Here is a 24707-nt window from a genome sequence, read left to right as displayed (position 1 = left end):
TGGTACATGCTATCGCTCAGAGACCCGATTATATGATTATAATTGTAAGAGTTGATGACATTCAGTCCAATCGACAAATACCGTTATAGGCCGATGAGCGCACTCCAATCGGCAGTCATACAATTCAATTATGAATCGAGGAAATTCACTCCAACGACATATACAGCCATAGCATATAATGCAATTCAATTCAGGCAATTCAATTACAATTCATTTTATTGAGAACGCATTCGATAAAGTACACACTCGACTCAGCAGTTATAACCCATCCATTTCATATTGAGCAATTCACATAATTTCCAAATATTCATGCACTTGACACTCACCAAGTAAACAAAGAAGTAATGCCCTCTTGAGGGTTTAAGCATCCACCGTAGGATCCTCTTGAAGGTCCTCTTGTGTGCCTGAGCAATTAATAACGAACTACTACTTAGAAACCCCATTTATCGAAGAAGATTGTACTAGAGTACAATCTAAGAAAATTTCACAAATACGAGCCTTAATTACTCGTAAATCGAGACTCAAAAGCGCGGTTTTAAAAGTACAAGAGAAATCTGATTTGCATCTTTAAAGTCAAGTGCGGAACGGTCGAGTGATATGGAAGGAAAATGGAGAGTTCGAAACCCTCAATTTCCCTTAAGTTCGGAAATTTCAGATTTATCAAGCGGTCTTTGAAAAATAGTATCTCACTCTCAGTAAGTGCAAAATTGAAAAATTTGGTACCATTGAAAACTACTTCTAAAGTACTAAAAGTTCCTCGAAAACACTTTTCCATAATTCCAAATGGATGACATTCGAAATATGGCTCAAAGTGGCTGTTTTGGACCATTAAGACAGTTTTGGGTTGATTTTCGGCAAAGTTTGCAAATTCGGAAAAATTCACACAATGCGAACTAGCCTCTAAAATTTGGAACTCAATTAGAGTTACAATCAAAGTTTAAAACACAATAGGTGGAATAGGAATCGGAGTTTTGAGTATTGAGAGACATCAGTCCAAAGTTGGTCACATTTCGCAAACTGTTCAGTCATTTTCTAGATTTAAAGACTATCTTTGAAATATCATTTGGCCATCGATTTGGCATTAGAAATACACCAAATTTGGTACACTAAATTCTCCATGTGTGAACAACATTTTTACCAAGTTTCATGCAAAAATTCCCACGGGAAGGTAGTCATTAAAACAACCAAAGTTCAAGAAATATTTCAAGGCTAATCTGCCTTCTCACTTTTCTTTTGCTTGCAAATGTTTTGTGCAATGAAATCAGTTCTAAATCACTCCATTTTCGAAACCAAGAGTCCATAAACATCCATTAAGCAATTTAAAAGTAATGGACATCACAATTTTCGAAATATAACTCCCCAAATCAGATTTGACCATTCGGCCAAGAGAAAAGGAAAAGTTTTCCAGATTTGAAAAGCAGACTTTGGGACATCTGTTGGGCATCGAGAAGGACTTGGAATGGCACCAAATTTGGTAGTATTACCCTACCATATAAGGTCTATTCCTCTGTCAAATTTCATGTAAAAATTCGTACGGAAGATCAGTAAACAAAGCCATTAAAATTCCAAGAATTTCCAAAGCAAATCTGCCTCGTACGTAAATTTTCCTTTTCTAAACATTTGGCCAATAAAATCTTCTCAAACATGGTCCATTTGTGTAGACAATGTCTAAGAAACAACCAAGATGTGTTTGGTAGGTGATTAACACCAAAAATTCAAAGCAACAAGTCCCAATCAAGGTTAAGGCATCAACTAGCCAAAAAGAGGGTTTTCAATCCCTGAGTCAGTTTCGAACTTCTGTCACAACTCACTCAATTCAACTTGGAACTGAGTGTGGTTGGTGGCGTTGAAAACTAAATTCAAAAAGCTACAATTTCTCAGAAGAAATTATTTTAAAAATCTATCTACAACTAGCTCATATTCGAGCATCAACTCGCTGCTTAAAACAGAGCTTCCAGTAAAACGAGAAACAGAACAGGCAAATTTTCAAGGTTGGTACGGATCACTCAAGTCGAATTAGGATGTGCATTTTATACCGTTGGAAAATTGGGAATGTCTAGTTTCCAGTGCCACAAATGGCACTCGATTCCGATATCGGAGCAAAAAGTTATGACCGAAACAAAAACACTACCAGAGTACACTGGACACCCGTTTCCAGTTTTGATGAATTTTCGAAATCACAACATTTGGCCAACCAAATCACGTAATTTTTTGTGGAAACCTTCCACACAGCCCACACAACATATATACATCATAAAAAAGTCAATTGAACCTCAAAAAAATGCTCTAAGGGTCACGGCATTGATAGGGGCAGAAACGAAAAAATTTCCCTCTTCACTTCCTTTGAGTTTCCATCCACAATATCACTTATTTCTACTAAATTAAACACTAATCCAACATTAATAACATCAAAACTTATCAAATCAGTCCATCAAACTATAGTGGGAGTTCATAGAGCCCACACACCAAAATTTCAACATAAATAAAGCTACCCACATGAATATATGAGCTTATAAGTGCAATATAACTTCCATAAGTCAAGATTTGAGAGGTTGATCACCACTTACTTTCTTAAATGATCAAGGCAGAAATTTTGGTCCTTTTAGCTCAAGAAAAACCATGAGAGCAAGCCCCTTTTCCTAGCTTGAGGTGATCTCCAAGTGGTTAGCAAAGTGTATGTGAATTTTGAGGTGATTTGGTGAAGATTTGAAGGTGAAATGATGAAGAAATGTGGGCTGTTTTTCTTCCTCCTTTGGCCGCTGGAATGAGAGAGAGAGAAAGGGGAGTGTTTGGGCTGCAATGAAGCTTCCTTGAGAAGCTTTAATGTGTGGCTCCAAATTGTGCAAAAGTCAACTCTTTCCCCGAGCGGGCACGTGCGTTTTTTATGCTCGATTCCTCTCGAGTTTATTTCACTAGTGCACTAAACCACTAATGCACTTTCATTCATACTATTATTATTCACTCTTAAGGGTCTAAAAATAAGGGTCTAAAGTCTCTCAATTAATCGCGTGAGAAAAAACGGGTAGTATCGATTTGTGCGCGATAAAGTGAAATCTCCAAGAATTTCTTATAACGATAATATAACTAACACTTGAACACTTAAACATAAAAATACCTATTTTAAGACTGTCGCGCCCCACTTTTTGGAAAAAATAAAATGATTAGTCTTTTGTTGAATTTTATTGGTTTGGGAAAAATGATTTTTGTTGATAAAAACAAAAATGGGTCTAAATGGGACTTTTGAAAATGCGACGATTTGACCCAAGAAAAATAGTTCAAAAAGGGTTTTTATATGAAAAATGGAGTCGCCACTTGGTATAGAGTTAGGGTGTACCAAGTCACCCAAAAAATTGAATTGTTTAAAGTAAAATAGGAAAAAGTAAGAAACCCTTTTTTAAACGACTCCTAGTCCACGTAAAACAAAGAAAAAGGTTCGGGGGTCACATTTGTCGAAGGGGAAGGCAAGGATAAAAATCCAAGGCACCCCTTCGACCTAGCCAAGGCTAGTTGCGTGATTTAACCCTTATTTTCCTATATTTTCTACCCAAAGTATGTATTGCAAATTGGATATGACTAATGGATGAGAAATGCAATCTTAAGTCTAGAAATGTCTCTGATGAGGCTTTTGATCCCATTCACATTAATTGTGAAGGTCAATAAGGAAAGACCTCATAGAAAATCATGACTGATGCAAATGAGGACTCAAATGAGAGTGTAAGTGTGCAAAGTGTAGAAAAAAGGTGCATGTGCGCAATTTGAAAGTGTTTGTGTGCAAATGCATAAAAATATAAGTGCTCGTGTGCAAGTGAATGAAAATAATAAATATATAAGTAAAATAATTGCAAAGTGTGAAGTGAAAAGTAAAGAAAGGGAATAAGTGTGGATTTAAAATATATAATTAGTGAGGAAAATAGTGAGAAAATGATATGAAAATGCATGAACTTAGAGGAATGCATCAGGTCGGGTACGGGAATGACCTCTAATTTTTGTGATTTTAATTTCCCCTTTGATTAGAAGGAAAAACTAGCGTGCTAAGGCTATTTTTGAAGCCACACTCGCTCGTTTCCCTTACCCAAGGGGGTACTCAAGCAAAATGAACCCTATAGCTAGCATGAAATGCAAAAATCCTAAAATGGAGGGAAAAGGGGGTCGAGGGGCATGCAAAATGATAAAACTAAAAGAATGCATGACATGAAATGAACATGCAAACATGTACTAACGAGGGGAAATCCCTAAGGGTCTAGCGTTGGACTAGCCCATTCTATGAATTCCGACTAGCGTTGGACTAGCGGAAACGTACATTCACCCATCACATTCATTCATGGCTACGGAAAGCGAGTAGACATGCCAAATACTCATAAACACATAGCACATAACATCTAGCATGCTCGACTAGATGCAAGGCCCTAACAAAGCAAATTAACACGTAGCAACTAAGCATGCAAGACACATAATACAATTAAAGCCTTAACTATTACATTTGCTAGCTAGGCACATGACTTCGATAGGTCTTCATTGAATGCCCCTCCAAGCCCTATCTATTACAAGCCAAGAGGTGTACACATACCCCATAATGAATAATTTAAATAAAAGTAAAAGTAAATGAAATAAATGCAAGGAATTAAGAAAGCAAAGTAGACATGCATATTCACGTAACACGTAGGAGCACGTAAGAGAGAAGTAAAGAAGATAAAAGAAAGTTATACCTTCCCCTAATGGTAAGCAAATGAAGGAAAATGGCTTCAAAACAATAAAGGGGTCAAAGCATCAATTTAAAAGTAAAGTATAAGCAAAAACATCAAAAACCACCTAATTGCAACTTGAATGAGCTCAAAAAATGCTTAAAGACCAAGAAAACGGAATAACCCGTTCAATTTCCAAATATAGCATCTACTAAAGACCCAAAACAAGCATTACTCAAACATTCAAGTCCAAATAGATCGTTTAAGCACTTCAAAGATCTTAAAAATAAAGGAAAAGTCAAACAATGATCGAAGTTGCAATGATTTTAGGACTTAATTACAAGATACTAGAACATGCTTGGGCTCTTGTGGAACAAAAAGAAACTTAGAAGGATCAAATTGATTAAATGTTCCAATTACTTGGGCCCTAGTGAAATGAGAAGGGACTTGGGGGGACAAAGTGCTAAATTTTTGAAAACCTTTTTCCATGCAAATCTCATGCAATCACCGAAAATACTCTCTGCAACAAAACCAGTATTGAAGAAAGCTTTTGGCCATTAATCACCTTTCAACAATGAGTTTTACATAACACTCTTTGAATTAAATCCAGCCAAGCATTGATTATCATTCCTTAACAATGCAATTTATGGAGAAATTTCATGCCAATAACAAGCACAAAACCAGTTTCTGCAATCGAAAATGAAACCTGTTGTGCGAAAAAGCTTTGCTAAAAAAAAAATTCATGTTTCAGATACAAACACATGGCTTTGCTCGAAACTTTTCCCAACCCAAATCATGATTTCTAACTAGACAATAAGACACATGATTCCGCCATCCAAATAAAACAGAAACATAGAAGAAACTGATACAGAAATTCTGGACAGAAATGTTCATGTGAGCAATTGCAGGAAGAAAAAGAAAAACAGCAAAAGCGTGAGGATGAAGTGCAGCTTTTGGACAAAATATGCAGCCTGGCTCGAAGATTTTTCAGATAAAATCATAGTTTGAAGCCATACAACAAGACACATCACTTCAACATCCAAACAAGCAACAACGTAGAGGGGACTGATGCAAAATTCTGGAAGCATACTCACACAAAAAAAATGGTTTGGCAATCTGAAATGCATTTTCCAGCAAGTGCTTGGGCATGAATCCGAATTTAACTCGGTTGAATAATTATGTTAAGAGCTTTCTATTTTCATTTCATTTTCTGGTTTGGACATGCTTATAAACTCTTAAATTCCTTATGCACGTATCAAGCTAGCATATGAATATTTCCAGCTCAGAAATCAAGTTCAAATAATATCCATAATCATCAAAAATCCAGAAATTTTCTGTTTGGTCCGGATGATCTTGCCTTAAGGCAGATTGCACTTTTGAATTTTTATTCCCCTGTTTTAAAACTTACTAGTCAACTACATGCAGGCCTAATTAACTTGTCATTACTAATTAATCAAGATTAAGGCTCCAAAACAGAAAAACTAAACCGAATGAGGCTACATTAGCAAGATAACCTCTCGGCAGTCACTTTCCATCAAAACAAAATTTCCTTAGCTTTTTATTTCTTCATCCGGCTTCATGAAATGATCATGCAAGGCCTTAATCCTAATAATCATCCAAAATCCAGTTAGTCCAGCTCCAATTCATGCTCAGATTATCACAGGGAATCAGAAATAAAATTGCATTTTCATCTCAGCTCTCGGCTGGAACATCAACATCCAAAACAGAAATTTCTAATGGCTTAATATCATCATCCGACTGCCTAACCTCACATGCATATTACTAGATGACTTAAACTTCTTGGTTTTGATTAGTTAGACACTTAATCCAACTCAGATTGTCGCATAAAGTCAGAAATAAAAACTACAATTCCAAGCAAGCTCCTCGGCAGAAATGTTTTTAACCAAAACAGAAATTTTCCACAGCTTTGGTTTCATCATCTAATTACCCAAATTAACACATGCAAGGTCACGGCTGGCTTAAACTACCTCTGATTATCCATTTTTAGTCCAGAAAATTTACCTCAAAGCAAGCTAAGACCACACACGAAAATCTGAAAAATTTCTGCTCCCTTTCGGCTCTCACGCACGCGACAGGTTTGCTGGTTCTGGTTTGGTGTAGCGGCTTCAACTGGTGGAGGTGGAATGTTGGAGTTGCTGGAAACGGTGTTGGTTGGAAGATGATTGCAGCTGGTGAAGGTTGAAGAGAAACGAAGGGAACTCACGCACGGCTTCTCCCTCTCTTCCTTCGAGCTCACGGACTGAAACCAGAAATGGTTGCAGCTCACGGACAGAACCAGAAATCTTCCTCTCGGCTGCAGAGTGCAGCTAGGCCTCTCAACCTCTTTCTCTCGCTCGGTCGATGATCACGAGGTGAAGAGAAATGTTGTAGTAGTCTGCGGTTTGAGGTGAGATGGTGGAGAGAAATGGTGCACGGTTGGTGGAGTGTGCGGTGGGGAAATGAAATGTGATCCGGCAGAAAAATGGAATTGTGATGATTTTTCTTTTTTTTTCTTTTCTCTTTTCTCAACTTAATAATTTAACAAAAATAATAGTAAAACTAAATAATAATAAAAACAACAATTTTAATTACAAACACATCAAAATAAACAAACTAAAAATAACAAAATTACCATTTTCGATCTTTTCTTTCATTTTTCATCATTTTTCATCATTTTTTTTCTTCTTTTCTTTTTTTTCAAAATAAATTAACAAAAATAAACCAAAATGCCAAAAATTAAATTTGAACGTATTTTTGTGAACAATTTTCCTTTTTTCTCTTTTTTCATGATTTTTCTACGCTAAAACTTAAAAATAAAAATAAAAATAAAAACTAGAAACTAAAAAAAACTAAAAGCAACCACGACAAATGAGAATAAAAAGTAAAAGAAATTACACCAAAAATTTGGTGTCTACAATTGGATTATTATCTTTTGCACTTGCAAAACTCGAGGTTGTGGCATTAACCATGACTCCACTATTTTGTGTTTTTCTTTTTTTCTCCAACTCTCTTGTATGAAATCGAAAACCATTGACAAGCAGTCCTTTGTATTGTATCCCAACAATATTTGGACCCTTAGCAAGCTGCTTCAAATCCATAAGTAATGTATCTCCCTTGCACTCTATATTGTGCTCAATCTGTATTACATATAAGAACATTAGAGACAAATTTGTAGTACAAAAACAGCTAATAACTAGCAATGTTTAATAACATACATGATTGGCAAACCAAGATGCAAAATTCTCACTATGCATGAGTTCAATAACATGTTTTCCAGCTCGGGGATTCCTTTCTTGAATCAATTGATAATGCTGGCTGCAATTACAATATTCAATGAGCTCTAGATAACTTTGAATAGGACATTTTTGAAATATTATATACTTACTTGATATAGGGATTGACATGGTCACAATTGAATAGGACATATTGATGTGCTTTTCTCAAAATCTCATCGCTGAATTTAGTGGGAATTCCTTTGCCTAATGGACGAGTTGACATTGAGAACAAATCCAGTCCAGTTGAAGAACTTTTAGCGACCTCTTCATTTCTGTTTGATCGATTCAATTTTGTCTCCACATAATCAGCCAAGAAAAATGAACAAAATGTCAAGCACTCTTCTGCTATATACCCTTCAGCAATGCAACCTTCTGGTCGACTTTTGTTTCGAACATAAGACTTCAAGGTGCCCAAGTACCTTAGAAGAAATATGATATCATAAGACTTCAAGGTGCCCAAATAAATAAATAAATATTAAGATTATTAATTTAATTCAGAACACATACCTTTCAATAGGATACATCCAGCGATAATGGACTGGCCCTCCAATTTTTGCCTCGGTGGCCAAATGGATAGATAAATGCACCATGATAACAAAAAAAGATGGTGGAAAGATTCTCTCGAGTTGACAAAGTATAATAGCAATCTCCTTCTCCATGTGGACTAAATCTTCAGCACAAAGGACTTTAGAGCACAACTTTCGAAAGTACCTACTCAATTTAATCAATGGAGAGCGGACTGCCTTCGATAATGTTTTTCTCAAAGCTATTGGCAACAACTGCTGCATCAAAATATGGTTATCATGGCTCTTAAGTCCATAAATTTTGGGCGGCTTCACTTTCACACATCTAGATATATTAGCTGCATACCCGTCCGGTACCTTCACTTTTTTTAGCACTTTACAGAAAATTTCTTTTTCCTTCCTGTCCATTGTAAAGCAGGCTGGAGGCAAATAAAATCTACCATTTTCTTTCTCAACTGGATGAAGTTCCGGCCTTATACCCATGTCACGTAAATCACAGCGTGCAGTATAATCATCCTTATTTTTATCCAGATTCAACAATGTCCCAACAATGCAATCACAAATATTCTTTTCAATATGCATGACATCCAAATTATGACGAATTAAATTATCCTTCCAATAAGGAAGATCAAAGAAAATGCTCAACTTTTTCCAACTGAATGGCAATGTTGGATTATCATCAACTAATTTTCCAAATCTGATTTGAAAATTTTTCAATTCAGATAAAATTGTAGACCCCATCAAATTTTCAGGAGCTCTCCCATGTTCTTCCTTTCCATTAAAAGCTCGAGAATTCTTCCTAAAAGTATGAGCCGGATCCAAAAATTTTCTATGGCCCATATAACAATCCTTATGCCTTAACCGTTGTGAAGTTGTGTGTTTATGACAAACAGGGCATGCATATTTTCCTTTAGTACTCCAACCGGATAAAACTGCATAGCCAGGAAAATCACTGATAGTCCATAATAATGCTGCTCTTAATTGAAAGTTTTGTTTGCAAGATGCATCATATGTATTGATCCCCATCTCCCACAATTCTTTCAATTCTTTGATTAGAGGTTGTAAATATACATCAATATCATTACCAGGAGCATGTGGACCTGGTATCAACAATGACAACATTAAATATGGCTGTTTCATACACATCCAAGGCGGTAAATTATAAGGTATCAAAATCACCGGCCATGTACTATGAGTAGAGCTCATACTTTTGAATGGATTAAATCCATCGGAAGCCAATCCCAACCTAACATTACGAGGATCCTTAGAAAAATCTGTATGCTGATAATCGAAAGTTTTCCAAGCTGGGGAATCAGCAGGGTGCCTCATATAACCATCCTTAGTACGACCCTCCGAGTGCCATCTCATATGCTTTGCAGTTTTAGATGACATAAATAAACGTTGCAACCTGGGTTTTAGTGGAAAATGCCATAAAACCTTACGTGTGACTTTTCTTTTCTCACCGGATGGATCATTTTCTGATGCTTCCCATCTAAGTTCTTTGCATGTTTCACAACAAGTTCTTTTTGCATTTACCCCCCAATACAAAGTGCAATCATTAGGACAAGCATCATACTTTTCATATCCAAGTCCTAATTCTTTCATTAATTTTTCAGACTCATAGTAAGATTTAGGCAATTTTTCCATGGCTTCAGGAAATGCTTCTCTTAACAAATCAAGAAGCATATCAAAGATTTTGTTACTCCATTTACCCAGACACTTCAAGTGAAGCAAGAGAATTATGAACGAAAGCTTGGAAAAATTTTTACAACCAGGGTAGAGTTCTTGTTGAGAATCATCAATTAACTTATAAAACTTTTCAGCAACTGAATTCGGTAGTTCCTGATTAGATTCAAATATACCAGTCATAGCAGGATCTTGTTGAGGTATTCCTAAGGCTTCATGAACTAGACCATTCATGTCATCACCTATATCAGATACGTTATGAGGAACATTGTCTGAGGTCTGTATCGGTGCAGAAGAGTATACAAATTCCCCGTGAGCTACCCACTGTGTGTATCCCTTAAGAAATCCAAACACCTTCAAATGAATTTTTGCATCTGCCCTAGACACACATACTCCACATTTACATTCTGAACATGGACAAGCAATCATTCCATTCCCATGACTTGAATGCTTAAATGCATAGTTTAAGAATAATTCCAAACCCTTTTCAAATTCACCACTTCTTCTATCTTTCCACATCCAACTCTTATCCATATTATTAGAGTAATCAAATATTTACTCATCAAACAACATAAAGGAGTGTCAATGAGTGAGTACCTGAAATAATGCATTTTATATGAGATAACAGCTAAAATAACCAATAATTTTGTAATTTATTGCAAGATAGATTAAATTAGACTTAAATACTCAATTTCATATCAGCAAACCTTTGTAATGTATGAACACTTTTAATAGCAAAATTCAAATAATAAATTACCAACTGCTATATTCAAAAGCAAATTAGAACAAGACTAATCAGGCATGTGAACGTATAAAATTAGACCAATAAAGGAATGTACCTGCTCAAGAGTGCCAAAGTCTAGCACTTTTCGTCCGTCAAATACTTACCAGCAAATATAAACCTGTCCAAAATAAAGTAAAAGCAACTACCTTGAGTAAATTTTAAAATAGGACCTATTGCATTTTTACACCAATTGCTTAAGCTTTTAACAAATTATAATAGAGGTCTTAATTACGGTTTAGAAAAGAGGAAAATAGAAAGAAATTGAAAAAAGTAAAAGAAAATACTAGCACTCACTTCTCCCCGTTCCCCTTTAGGATTCTTTAGATTGATTAATCCATTTCTTAGGTCGATTTAATCAAACAAATATAGAATTAAAAAAATTCATTGCATCTGTTGCCTTGGCTATTATTTCATATGTTTAACGGTGCTGCAACTAGTGAGAGCTAGTGAGCTACAAATATCAGAGCTAGTGATTATCTCTGAGATTGGGAGAAATCAAAAGAAAAGAGATTGGGAGGATAGAGAGCTAGTGAGAGCTACAAACTGATTGTTAAAGAAGAGTAAACTATCATCAACATAAATTTCTAGAGACATCTTAAGTTTACTTTGAAAACCAACATCATGGCAACCAACATAAATGGATCGTTAAATATGCGCAAAATAAGCCACTTGGAAACCAAAAATGATCAATTATCTTCGACATTCATCTTATCCGAGAAAAAACTTTCAGAAGCACATAAATGAAAATATATTCTAATTCATAAACCAAAATGAATTATGATAGTTTGATGCTTTCATATCTAGCAATAGCATTTCTTGATTACGGATGGCCTTATTCACCCTGCGTAGCTGTAAAATATCAGTTCCATAAATATAACCAATCCATATTCCAAAATTTTGTACCTCACATCATATCCCTGTTTTCAGTTTCTCAAGAAAATAAATAATCGTGTTCCTGAATTGTATTACCAAACTTGATAGAAATTGAGAGAGACAGTTCCCGACAGGAAGACAAAAAAGAGACAGAAACAACCACAAATTCTGACATGGAACCCAAAAACAACAAACTCAAACAGAACTAAGTAAACCATCTTGATATCATGATTGAATGACTGACCTCAATTTTGGAAAGATCGAAGCTTTGGGGAGATAGTTTGAGGGAAGAGGACCGAGAGAGAGTGAGTGCGGGAAAGAGATGGGTCAATGAAAAATGAAAGTTTTGGAGATGGTAGATTGGTAGAGGACCGAGAGGGAGAGTGAGGGAGAAAGACCGGCATTTGTGATTTGGGATTTGGGATTTGGGGATTTGGGATTTGGGACAATTTTGCCGCTGCTCTTAGGCGCCAATTTGGAGCATTTTTCTGTTTTTTCATGAAACAATTTGCCGCTTCTTTTCGTGGATAATTTGGGATTGTTTTTCCTTCTATTAGTTGTTGAGGCACATCTCTAAAATGCCTCTACAAATTTTTTCTTTATATTCTTTTATTTTCAGTTTTTCTTATAAGATTTGTCCCTTATACATTGTCTTTTTTTATTTAATTAATAAGTGTTAGTATGGCAAAAACTACCTAATGCCTTAATAAGTGTTTATTTGAGGCATTTGCTTAATAGTGCCCTAACAAGTATGCCATAATAGGGAAATTTTCTTGTAGTGGAGGCTTCATTTGCACGGTTTTCTTGAGCTCCATTGGACCAAAAATTTCTGCCTTAACCATCTAAGAAGGTATACAACGATCAACCTCTTGATTCTTGATTAATGGAAGTTATATTGCACTTGTGATCTCATAAATTCATATGGGTAGCTTTAGATGGTTGGAAATTTGGTGTGTGGGCTCTATGAAATCCCACTATGGCTTGATGAACTAATTTGATGGGATTTGATGTTAATTATGTTGAATTAGTGCTTAATCTAGTGAAAATAAGTGGTGTTGTGAAAGATAGCTCAAAGGAAGTGAAAGGGAAATTTTTACTGTTTCTGCCCCTGCCAGTTCCGTGCACTTTGGTGCACTTTTTTGTAGTCCAATTGACTTTTTTTTGATGTAAATGTGTAATATAGGTTGTGTATAAAGTTTCCTTAAAAATTTACGCGATTTGGATGAGTGAATGATGAGATTTCAAAAATTTGCCAAAACTGGAATTGTGTCCCGTATTGCTCTGACAGTGATTTTGTTTCGGCCATAACTCTTTGGTCCAACGTCGAAATCGAATGCAGTTTGTGGCACTAGAAACTAGACATTTCCAGTTTTCCAATGGTACAAAATTCATGCCCTGATTCCACCTAAGTGAGCCGTACCAACCTTGTAAATTTGGCTATTCTGTTTCCCGTCTGTACTGGAAGCTCTGTTCTAAGCTGCGACTTGATGCTCAAATATGAGTTAGTTGTGGATAGAATTTTAAAATGATTCCTTCTAAGAAATTGTAGCCTTATGAATGTAGTTTTCAATGCCACTAACTACGCTCAATTCCGAGTTGAATTGAGTGAGATGTGGTCGAATTTCTGAACTGTCTTTATGAAAGAAAACCCTAATTCTGGACTGATCTATAGCTAATCTTGATTTGGGACTTGTTATTCGAAATCCTTAGTGTTAATCACCTACCAAATGTATTTTGGATGTTTCTTAGACATTGTCTACACAAATGAATCATCTTCCTCTCTGTCAGTCCATTTTGTTGTGGAGTGTACCTAGTTATCAACTGATGCTATATTCCAATTTTTTCAAGAAAATTATCATAAACCAAATATTCCTGACCCCTATATATTCTCAAGATTTTAATATGATAGCTACTTTGCCTCTCAACAAAAGTTTTAAAATTTTTAAAAGTGTCACTGGCATTAGATTTCTGCTTCAAAAAATGCAGTCAGACTTTTCTATTAAAGTTATCAATAAAAGTAATAATATACCTACAACCACCATTAGAAGGAACCTCCACAATGCACAAGTCTAAATGAATAATTTTCAATGGTCTTTTTGTCCTCCATGATTTGCTAGTCTGAAAACCATCATTGTATTGTTTTTCCAAAACGCACAAATCACAAACTCTATCAGAATTTTTGTACTAGGCAACTCACCAACCATTCTTCTATTGGCCAAAAATCTCAAACTATCAAAATTTAAATGACCAAATCACATATGCCACAACCAATTACTATCATCTATCACTATACTCAAACAGAAAAAATTGAAAATACTCAAATTCAGTGAAAGTAAGTGATTTGAAATCATTGATATATTGGCAATCATTCTAATATTTCTATCAAAAATAGTACAAGTTGTGTGTGAGAGCCCGAAATTAATCATGTAACTTATGTTTTATCTAGAATTGAATGTGTTACGATTGCTTGTTATTATTTAATTTATGTGTTTATTTGTTTCTAGTGTTTAAACAACTTGAATATACCCTAAATTAGTGTAGGATCAACCCTTATAAAAATTAACACTAATTAGAATAAGAATTTAGTAGGGGCACAACATAATAACATAAAAGTGTGGGGTGATTGCTAGATTAGTTCTTGACTTATGCATGATTGACAAGTGGTAAAAAGGGGAGTGCAAAGTGCAGGTTGTCTTGCATAACCAACAACACTTTTGACCAGAATTTTTTTTTCTCTTGTCATCCTCCATTCCAGCCGAGAGCACTTGAGAGAGAGTTGAGAGAATTATTTCCTTGTCTTGCTTCATTTCCAGTCGAGAGAACTTGAGGGACAGCTGAGAAAATTTCTCTTGTTTGCCTCCACTCTAGCCGTGAGAAACTTGAGAGAGAGAGAGAGAGAGCTGAAAGAAAATATGAGTCTTGTCTCCATTTCCAGCTTGTTTGAACCGAGGAGAGATCAGCAAGGTAAGCTAGCTTCCAGTTTGTTTGGTAGTAGAAAATAAGGTAAAATTGCTAGAAACTTTGACCATTCTATATACCACAGAAAGATTTGATTGCAGCATGATTTGAAGATGAAAATAGGTAGAAACAAGTGGTAGATCTTGCTGGAAATTTTAGTTTTTAAGCATGCGATGGATGGTTTTGCCCCACAGCTTTTTATTCAAATTTTTGGGGGAACTTTTACTAGAAATGTATGAGATATGTCTTATTTCTTGCTTTGTGTGATATATATAGTATGTTTAGCTATGAACCTAGTGGAAAGTTGATAACTTCGCTGGGAAAAATTTGAAGGAACTTGCTAGAAATTGTTTAACTGGCCGAGTGAGGGTGAATGGACTTTTTCAGTTTTCTCCATGAACTTTTGGCTGCAAAATTTCAGATTTTGTCCTATATACCTTATAACTCATTAATCTTCACATGCATGTTGGGTTTGAGTAAAGAAAATAAAAGTTTCTTTGAAGGAAAAGTTCATTTGATAAATTGTTTTCTTGCTGGAAATTTTCCAGCTTGAACCGATATAGTAAAGGCTGTGTCCTTTCAGTTTTTGGTTCATTTTGTTGCAAGTTTGCTAGAAAATCATTTAACCCTTTTTAATAGATGAATCTTGATGGAAATATGGCATGCATGAGAGTTTTTGTTGCTGAAATTTCAGGAGGGAGCTGAGAGAGTGAGCTGTGAAATTTCAGCTCTTATTTGCAACTTTGGTTGAGTTTTGCTGAAAAATGCTTGAATAATACCTCACTTTATGTTATAAGCATATTATTGTGTGACTTATGGTTGAAAGTGAGTAAAAAGGGTGCTGTTTGGTGACAAAAGTGAGGAAAGACTTGCTGAAATTTTTCTTACCTGAACCGTGGGCTATGAGCTGTAATTTCCAGCTTGTAGCTTCTATTTTATTGAAGTTTTTCAAAGAGATTCATGCCTTAAAGTCACTTTATGATATATTGCATGATTTATGCTTGAATCATGAAAGAAAGTTGAGTTTTGGTTTAGAAATCTCCTTCCATGTAACCTGTTTTGGAGGAAACTTCCAGGCTTGAACCATGGCTAAACTTCATCCCATAATTCGAAAATTTGTTGCTATTTTACTATACATTCATGTTAGATACTTTGTTAAAAGTTATTGTCAAATTTTGGAGTGCTAAATCCCAAAAGTTATAAGGGAATTGGAGTGGTAATGCTGGAGTTTCTGCTTGGAGCCCGAGAGTCACCATAATCACCATTTTCTTTCCAGATTTAACACTAAGATATTGGTTGCAAACTTGCACATATTGGTTTATTGAACTCTTAATGTTCTAATCAGGAGAAAATTTGAAGTAATCTTGATGGCAAAATTCTGTCAAAAGAAACCGAGAGTGAGGACAAGCTTTCCGACCTTATTTTCAAGAATTTGGTTGCAAAAACTCTATACCTTTTAACCTCCATGTTTGATAACCCTTTTAAAACTAGAGTTTATGTGTTATTTCACTTATTTTGACTATGATAATTTAGTAGTTTTGAAAAAAAGTTGGTTTTGTCGAAAGGTCGAGTAATTGTAGTTTGGACATGTCTTCGGAGTCAGTGGTGAGTTAGAAGAAAACCTTGAAACCGAGGCGTGACTGTCCACTTGATTTGGTGAGTGTTCCTTGTATGTATTTATGATTAAATATTAAAGTATGGTTGTGGCCTGTTGCTTGACGAACTGATGGATTGCTAAGTGTAATTGTTTGAGTTTTCAACTTAAATTGCTATTATTATTCACTGATAAAAGGCGAGTGTGTACTTTATCACACTCAACTTATTTACTTTTGGAACCATCAATTGTTTAACTACTACTGTTAACTGTGCATAACCATTTTGGGCCCAAACCCCAACGACGGTCGGCCTATTCGAGCCAGCAATAGGTTTGGTCGAGTAGGCCGATGGTCCTTAGGTATCGTTTATTGGTATACTCAAGTATGACCTACTGAAATGATCACCAAACATTGGAAGAAAGAAGAATGTTGGTTACTGTTTAATTGGCAAAATGACATTGAATCACTAAACAGGAGTAAGTGCTACATCTAGAAACGGACGGGAGACAACTCTACAACCTGTATCAGTACCATATCCTTTCACATTGAAAGTATTAATTACTTGTTTTAGATTGCTAATTAATATATATATCATGCTTCATGATTGATTTGTGACTGCTATGATTATTTTGGGATGGATGGGTTCACTTGGAACCTCACTGGGCATCAGGTCAACCCTTCTAGTTGTTTTCCTTATAAAAGTGGAAGAGGGATAGGTAAGAAGCCGGTAGTATAAAGAATATTATTTATCTTATTCATTTTTTTCTTGATAATAGATAATTGGATATATATTTTTTAATATATTTAAAAAAGCTCAAAGTGAATGTTATTAATGAGCTAGTTGGAAATAGTCCAGCAATTTGTTTGATAAAGTCAAGGGGGATTCCATAGAGATTCAGTTAGGCTGGTAGATTTAGCATAGGTTCCATTCAACATTAAGTCGAATTAGTCCTATAAATTGTACATTAATGACAAATGAATTAAAGAGGAGGTATATGTGTAGATTACTCGGATGACTTTCAACTTAAACCTACCACATCACAGACTTGGGGTTAGTACTATTGTATCATTTTGTTATATTCAAATTGGATCGGTAATCAATTTCTAGGTTTCATCATAAACTTAATTAATTACTTTCAATTACGTAAATCAATAGTTCAAATCGCACTCAGAAATTATGGTGTTTTCCATTTTTATATTTGTCAAAGAAATTTGATGTATTACATAACAAATTATTTTCTAAAGTTCTTTTTCTTAAGTTAGTGTACACAAACAAAATCAACTTATTTAATGTACACTAAATCACATAATAAGAAATAAAAGATACGAAGTGAGAGAGTACAACTGTACCAGCTCCATCAGTTTGCTCTGCGTCAATAAAAATGACACATTATGAGCTAGTTGACTTTGTTTCCTATGCAATAGTGTCGACATGCACTTTACATTGATCTATATTCATTTAGCAATCCCTCCGAAATTAACAATGTTCCATTCTGATTTAGCCGTACATCACTTCCTTCTTTTCTTCTTTGAATTATTTTTGAATCATGGCCTCATCATGTCTTCACTTTTCATATTCAATTGAATAAATAATGACCGAACACCAAAATGCATTCATAGTTTCATCCTTCTGCTTAGAAATTTGCATAGCTAGTCCTGCTCAACCTCTATATATAATAACGACAGAAACATTCTTTATTGTTCTGGTGGATCCTGAACCGAACTAAGTGCAAAAGCAAGCTTAAGAATCTCTTTCAGCTTTTGACTGTTGGATGGTCCATTTTGTTTTTTATTCACTTGTCCTTTCCATACTTGAATAGGTATTGATTTAACTTCTGCCTTATATAAAGGAGACAAGCTCTTCAACAGTTACTCAAGTTTCTTGATTCTCCTGATCCTTAATATTTCGTTCAAGAATGAAGAAACTTGTTCGATTTAATTCTCTTCTCAATGCAGAAAAGTTTCTGATCTTACTTTTTCTTCTAGCTTTTCCATCTCTAGTTTTAGGAGACTGCACCTGCGATGCAGAAGAAGAAGATAAAAACAGGAGTTTAGCCCTCAAGTACAGGTTCGGAGCCATAGCTTCAATCTTCCTGGCCAGTTTAGTGGGCGTCTGTCTTCCTGTATTAGGCAAGAAAATTCCATCATTAAGCCCTGAAAACAATTTCTTCTTCATTATCAAAGCATTTGCCGCCGGCGTAATTTTGGCAACAGGGTTCATTCATGTTCTCCCGGATGCTTTCAAGAGCTTGACTTCCCCATGTCTTCCTCAAAACCCTTGGGGCAAGTTTCCTTTCACGGGCTTTGTAGCAATGCTTGCAGCCATTGGTGCTCTTATGGTTGACGTATATGCAACCTCACATTATAGAAACAAACCTGGAAATGGCAAGGGTATTGAAGCTGTAGAAGGTGATGGGGAGAATCAATTCTCTGGGCTTCCCCTTCATACAGATGCTACACATGGCCATGCTCATGCCTCTGTATCTGTGGAAGGGGGATCCATTCCTAATCAACTTCGTTATCGTGTTATATCACAGGTAAAAGCACATATAGGTGTTTTTAGTTCATACTTAATTTAATCCAGGATCCTATAAGTGTTCAATGCCAAGTTTTGGATTAGAGAAGTCATGATTATAGCTAAGATGATGCATCGCTTTTCTTTGTATGATGAAGTATTAATCTCCTTAATTATGACAGTGAGTGAAAGTAGTTTGGGTACACTATGAGAAGTTATGATCACGGTCGGCCTGAATTATTGGTCATGAAAAAATTGCAAACTTTATTAACACAATTTTGCTATAATTTATTTGTTGCGCATAGGCTATTGTGCAGCTGCACACATTTAGAGTTGCAAGCATAATTATTAAACCCTATTCGATAAGAAACACGACAGAGGGACTGGGTCAATGGATTACTGGTTCAATCGGTGAGTATTAATTTAATATTTATAAATATAAAATAGTAATTTTAAAATACATAAAATATATAATAAAGTGCTTTTAGATACTAATTTTATACTTAGAAAGATATATAATAAATATATAGATATTAATAGAAGATTTAACTTCATTTTATCGTACTTTTAAATAAATAAATAAAATAGTCAATACAAAACAAAATTTATATTGCTTGTTTTAAAAAATATAGCATTATTTTTTTTTTGTTTAAAATCAAAGTAATTTTCTATAATCAATTATTGTCAATTTAAAAGTTAAAAGGACTAATTGTATAATAAAAAAATAAACAAGTTTACTAAAAAAATATTTAGTTATTAAATAAAAACTGAGCAAGTACTAAAGTCTTATACTCCCTCCGTCCCATTGATAGTGTCATACTTTCCTTTTTGAGCTGTCCCAAAATATTTGTCACTTGCTAAAAATAGTAAAGACTTATCATTCACTTTCACTCTTTTACCCTTTTGGTCCCCACAATAATCAAGTTATGTGTGTCCTTTGAGCCCACTTGTTCAGTATTCATGTGTTTGAAAAGCCCATATGAATATGTGCGTGGAGTGAAAAACCATGAGAAACTTGGTTGAAACCTCAGCGTGCAAAGCACGCACAAGATATGTGCAAACAAAACAAAAGTTCTGGTCCTACCATCCAGAAGTTGTTTAGGCTTTAATTTGAAATGGCAGAACCGATTGCATTTACACGAAGAGCTTGGGCGAGGGACAAAACGGTAAGCAACTCACCTATGCTGGAACTATTCATAAAAAGCACAGTTTTCTAAATGCGACGAAATTTTTGGGACGGAGGGAGTACATTATTTAAATGAAGATCCAATGTACAAAACTTATTAAAAGCATATATACATTTTGTTTCGAAAACAAAGACCAACAATTATATATATATATTTATATATAAAGGTAAATCGGGTTAATTGAAAAATCTGACGGATTTTCTATTGAACCATTAAGTCAACCAGGTTTGTCCAAGTTTGACCAGCTCAATTTCTGGTCCAGTCAAATTAGAGACCCGGCCCGATCTGATGCCTTAATCACTAGGCCAACCGGTTCAACCGCAGGGAAGGGTCGGGTTTAATAATTATCGTTGCAAGACTATATAAGAATATAGAATCGAATGAGATGCATAATTTTTTTTTGTCAAAAAAAAAGAGATGCATAATGCTTAAACTGCTCCTCAACCCCTTTACATTTCCATATGCTTAATTGGATACTAATATTGTTCTCACAATTATTCGATTTTTTTTGGATTGATTTTCCTGCAGGTTTTGGAACTGGGAATCATAGTTCACTCCGTAATTATTGGGATTGCTTTAGGTGCATCTGATAATCCAAAAACAATAAGGCCTCTTTTGGCAGCTTTGACCTTTCATCAATTTTTCGAAGGTGTTGGACTTGGTGGATGCATTACACAGGTAATAATCAAACATCTTTATTTCTTTGTTTTCTTATTTTCTTATTTCTTCTCAAGCATCATAGCCCAATCTTGATTATTTGAAATTTTGGAGGCTATAAAACCGAAGTTTGAAAACATTTATTTAACATGGACTGATTTAAAATGTCCCACATGGGGAAATATGCAAGATAACTAAATTAGGCGGCAATTATTTTGGCCATGTTTGATAATTCAATTCAGTATTTAAACTTAATAAGTTGAGATCTAAATATATTCAGACGCATTTGATAATCAAAACTAGAACATCTGAATTCATTAAGTGGCACTGAATTTTCTAAGCAAAATTTACTTCAAAAATTAAGTGGTAAACTATTTACTTATCAGTTAATGTGATATACACTAAAATGTATCAAATTTAGTACTTAATAATTCATTAACTTAATTGATTCAGATTTCAAATTTCAAATTTCATTTTTCAGACTTAGTTTTATCAAATGCACCTTTTGATCACTTCCTCTCTGTCCATTGTCTTCTTTGACTTTTTCTTTTTGTCACCGAACTAGTCCTTACCAAAATTTTTTCATCATTAATTTATTAAATTGAAAAAGAAAGTTATTTAGCATCACGAACAGCTTCAGTTTTTTTTTTTTCATTTTCACCCATTTACAAAATTGACTAAATCAACAACCAAAAAGAAAATTCAATGAGGGGAATCATGAGCATGACCAAATGCTGGTGCAATTGTCCTTATTTTGTCTTATTTTAATTGCTTGATTACTATGTATTATTCAAAATTAGTTTACTATTTGGTTCTATTCATTATTCAGGACAAACAATAAAAATAAAAATAAAAAGGCGCGGTTTGTGTTGTTTGGGATCTAGTTTTTGTTGTTTTGAAAGTGTTTATAATCTAGTATGCAAGAATATATTTTATGCTGGACTCACCATGCTCTTTGCTAGCATATCATGAAAGCCTATTATGCCTGCAAATACAATGTAAAACTTCACGAAGATTGAGGCCTACAGTGGAGAGTCCTAAAGTTTATTAAAATAGTATTCTCGTGATTGCATTTATCATTTTCTTTCATGTTTTTTGTGATTATGTTGATTGTGTTTGTATGTTTTCTTGATTCTAAAAAAACATAGAATTTAGGTTGACCAAGTATTTTTGGACTTGTGGAAAATAATAACTTGTTCTCATGTAATCTTGTTCGTCCATAGGCAAAATTCAAAGCACAAGCAATTACAATTATGGCTCTTTTCTTCTCGCTTACAACACCATTCGGCATCGCAATTGGGATTGGAATATCCAATGTTTATAATGAAAACAGCCCAAATGCTCTCATTGTGCAAGGAATTTTTGATGCAGCATCATCTGGGATCCTGGTTTACATGGCATTAGTGGACCTTCTCTCGGCTGATTTTATGAATCCAAAGATGCAAAGCAATGCAAGGCTCCTACAAGGGGCAAATATTTCCCTACTTTTTGGTGCTGGTTGCATGTCTCTCTTGGCCAAGTGGGCTTGAAGTTACTTTTGTGTACAATTTTGTGTCCTCATAGATGTGAGATATGCCTTTCGGTTTCACAAACTTTTCCTTCTTTTCTTCAATCTTTATGCTATGCAAATTTGGGTGTGAGATTATTCTGAATTGTCATCTGTCTCTCGAAAAACAAACTAAACTGACCGGTTCGACCAATCAAATCATGAAATGGACATAATTTTAGTCTGATTCTATATTTTAACCAAGAAGCCAAATGAACCAATCAAGAACCGGTCAAATCGGGTAAAATTTGGCCTTTGAATAGGTTTTTCACTAAATACTTCTTTTCTTTTTTTATATATTAAATTTATCCAACTAATTTAATATTAAAATAATTTAAAATTTGAATCGGGATTGAATTGATTGAACCATAAGCTGAAAGCTCATCTGGTTCATTTGCGAGTCCGAATTTCAAAACATTGATTATCATAGATATGGCTCCTTATTATTGCTAATAATTTAACTAATTAACGTCCTTGGCAAGACAAAATCACATTCATGTATGGATAAAGTTATAGGTTATATGTATTTTGTCCTATTGTTACTTATACTGGACAAAGGATGAATTTAAAATTATCCATTGCTAATTGCCCTCTTAAAAAAGATGTAGACACTAAATTTTTTCTCTTTTGAATTTAATTTTACTTTAATTTTAATTTGTTAGTCAATAATTATTTTGTTGCATTTTATTCTAACATGTTTTGCCTTATTTTTGTAGGTTTTGTATACAGAAAAGCAAGAATAAAACAAGAAAAAGAAAAGAACAAAATAGAGGTGAGAATTTAAAAAAAGCAAAACCCAATTCCAATAAACCAAAAAACCCAACCCAAAAATCCAAAACAAAACCCAAGATAAAGCACCTTTATCCTTATTCAATACTAAATTCATCAAATGATTAAAGATAAACACATTATCACATTTTCAAACCTTCACCATGGCCTTCGCTTGTAAGGTTCCTTTTCTTGAACTAAAGGTCACATAAATACATGAGTTAAAGGAATTCTAGGGTTTTTTCAAGAGAGATCTCATTAGGAAAAGGGGCACAAGGGAAAAAGAGGGAGAAAAAGCGAAGAAAAAAGTAAAAGGAGAAGGAAATTTTTTCCAAAAAAGAAATGATAAGGCCACCGAACCAGCCTTGTTAAATCTCAGTTTTCTCTCAATCCTTTAATTCATTTTCAATGATTCCTTTTTCTGTACCTTCTTGAGGCATCAAAAGCATTTTCTATGTTTAAAGTTTTTGACCAAAGACACTGTAGGGGCCTCTAAATCGCGATCAAAATCAACAACATTCCAGATCTTGAAAGTTCACAAAGCTTCATTCTTGAGGAAAAGATCCTCAGGCCTTCTCAATCTCAACCGGCTTTTGCAAGCTAGGACGACCCTAAACACTCAAAGGAGTCGTAGGTAACCTTTTTGAATCAACTCTTTCTAACTTTTATGTCATGTTGCGTTAGTTTTTGGTAGAAGTGGCAAAATGGATATATGGTTGATAAATGGTTTTAGTTAAATGGATAGTGGATCAAATTGATCCAATCCAATTAAAACCATTTAATAAATGGATCTAAATGGATGTCATTTAAATGGATAGTGTAAACCATGATCCATCCATTTATCCATTTACTCTCCCAAATCCTAAATTTAAGATCCAAATGTTTTTTTCCAAAAAATACAGATCCCCAAAGTTCTATTCTTAAATCACCTAAAATCTTTTGGTAATAACAAATGCTTGTACTACTACTCTATTTCAGTACTTCATAAAATTAGTTTAGTTCCAAGAAAATTTAACTGCTGTGGTCAATTTAATCTTTCGTCATTACTTTAAGTATCATTTTGTAAAGTAATGAACAATTAAGAACTTGGCTACATTTTTATAACTTTTGAATGAATTGAATACGGCTTTACAGTGAAAAGAAGTTTACGTTTCCAATTTTTTGCACTCCTGTTCAAGAGTGATGTCTTGAATAAAAGTGCAGTTCTAACAAGAAATCTTATGTTATTTGACAAGTAAAATATTTTCATCATATGTGCACGTAGTACCTAAAAATGTATGAAACTCCTTATTATACCATTGATACACAAGCTACCTTATATTACTTAATAAATTAGGTGTCTTTTTTTTTGGATAGTTGGGTTAGGTGATAAGGGGAGAGGGATTGCAAGTATGAGGATTTGGAAAAAAAAAAGTTGTCATTTACATATCTTAACCAATGTTGCGGGGATACTCGTTAGAAAAATTCTTTTTATAAATAAAAGAATTAAAAAATAAAAATTATTTTGACACTGCATGATGCATTCTCGCTTTTTCTTTACTTAAGAATATAAATGTTTGCAATCATTACTACATGAGAGTTTAATTAAAAAAAAAACAAGAGTAGAGACTAAAATATAATTTTGAAAAGAATGGAAGAAGTCTAGGAACTAGAAGCA

At 34.4% G+C, this 24707-nt stretch overlaps 2 protein-coding genes across 2 annotated transcripts in view; one reads left to right on the top strand and one right to left on the bottom strand.

The window, feature by feature from the left end:
- Window positions 1–10701, bottom strand: part of LOC113758051 — a 48524-nt gene extending 37823 nt beyond the window's left edge. The window contains exons 1-5 of the mRNA XM_027301079.1: window positions 9690–10701; window positions 8465–9581; window positions 8068–8376; window positions 7898–7997; window positions 7649–7819 (exon numbers count right to left, since the gene is read on the bottom strand). Coding sequence (XP_027156880.1) covers window positions 7649–7819; window positions 7898–7997; window positions 8068–8376; window positions 8465–9581; window positions 9690–10701 — 2709 coding nt within the window. The remainder of the gene's footprint in view (window positions 1–7648; window positions 7820–7897; window positions 7998–8067; window positions 8377–8464; window positions 9582–9689) is intronic.
- A 7592-nt stretch (window positions 10702–18293) lies between these two features.
- On the top strand, window positions 18294–22275 carry LOC113758050 (zinc transporter 5-like). Its single transcript, XM_027301078.1, has 3 exons — window positions 18294–18914; window positions 20608–20757; window positions 21960–22275. The coding sequence occupies exons 1-3, from the start codon at window positions 18294–18296 to the stop codon at window positions 22263–22265; spliced, it is 1077 nt and encodes a 358-aa protein (XP_027156879.1). The 3' UTR covers window positions 22266–22275.
- Window positions 22276–24707: the final 2432 nt, after the last annotated feature.

Source organism: Coffea eugenioides, unplaced genomic scaffold (genome assembly GCF_003713205.1).
Source record: "Coffea eugenioides isolate CCC68of unplaced genomic scaffold, Ceug_1.0 ScVebR1_3592;HRSCAF=4877, whole genome shotgun sequence".
In the NCBI taxonomy this organism is placed as follows: domain Eukaryota; kingdom Viridiplantae; phylum Streptophyta; class Magnoliopsida; order Gentianales; family Rubiaceae; genus Coffea; species Coffea eugenioides.
The sequence above is the reverse complement of the archived record's forward strand: the minus strand, read 5'-3'. Positions and strand labels throughout refer to the sequence as shown.

Bases quoted from the DNA above. Each gene is read 5' to 3' on its own strand.
- LOC113758050 (XM_027301078.1), top strand. From the start codon at position 18,294: ATGAAGAAACTTGTTCGATTTAATTCTCTTCTCAATGCAGAAAAGTTT. The intron at 18,915-20,607 runs GTAAAAGCACAT...ATTTTCCTGCAG, and splicing joins GTTATCGTGTTATATCACAG to GTTTTGGAACTGGGAATCAT. The intron at 20,758-21,959 runs GTAATAATCAAA...GTTCGTCCATAG, and splicing joins TTGGTGGATGCATTACACAG to GCAAAATTCAAAGCACAAGC.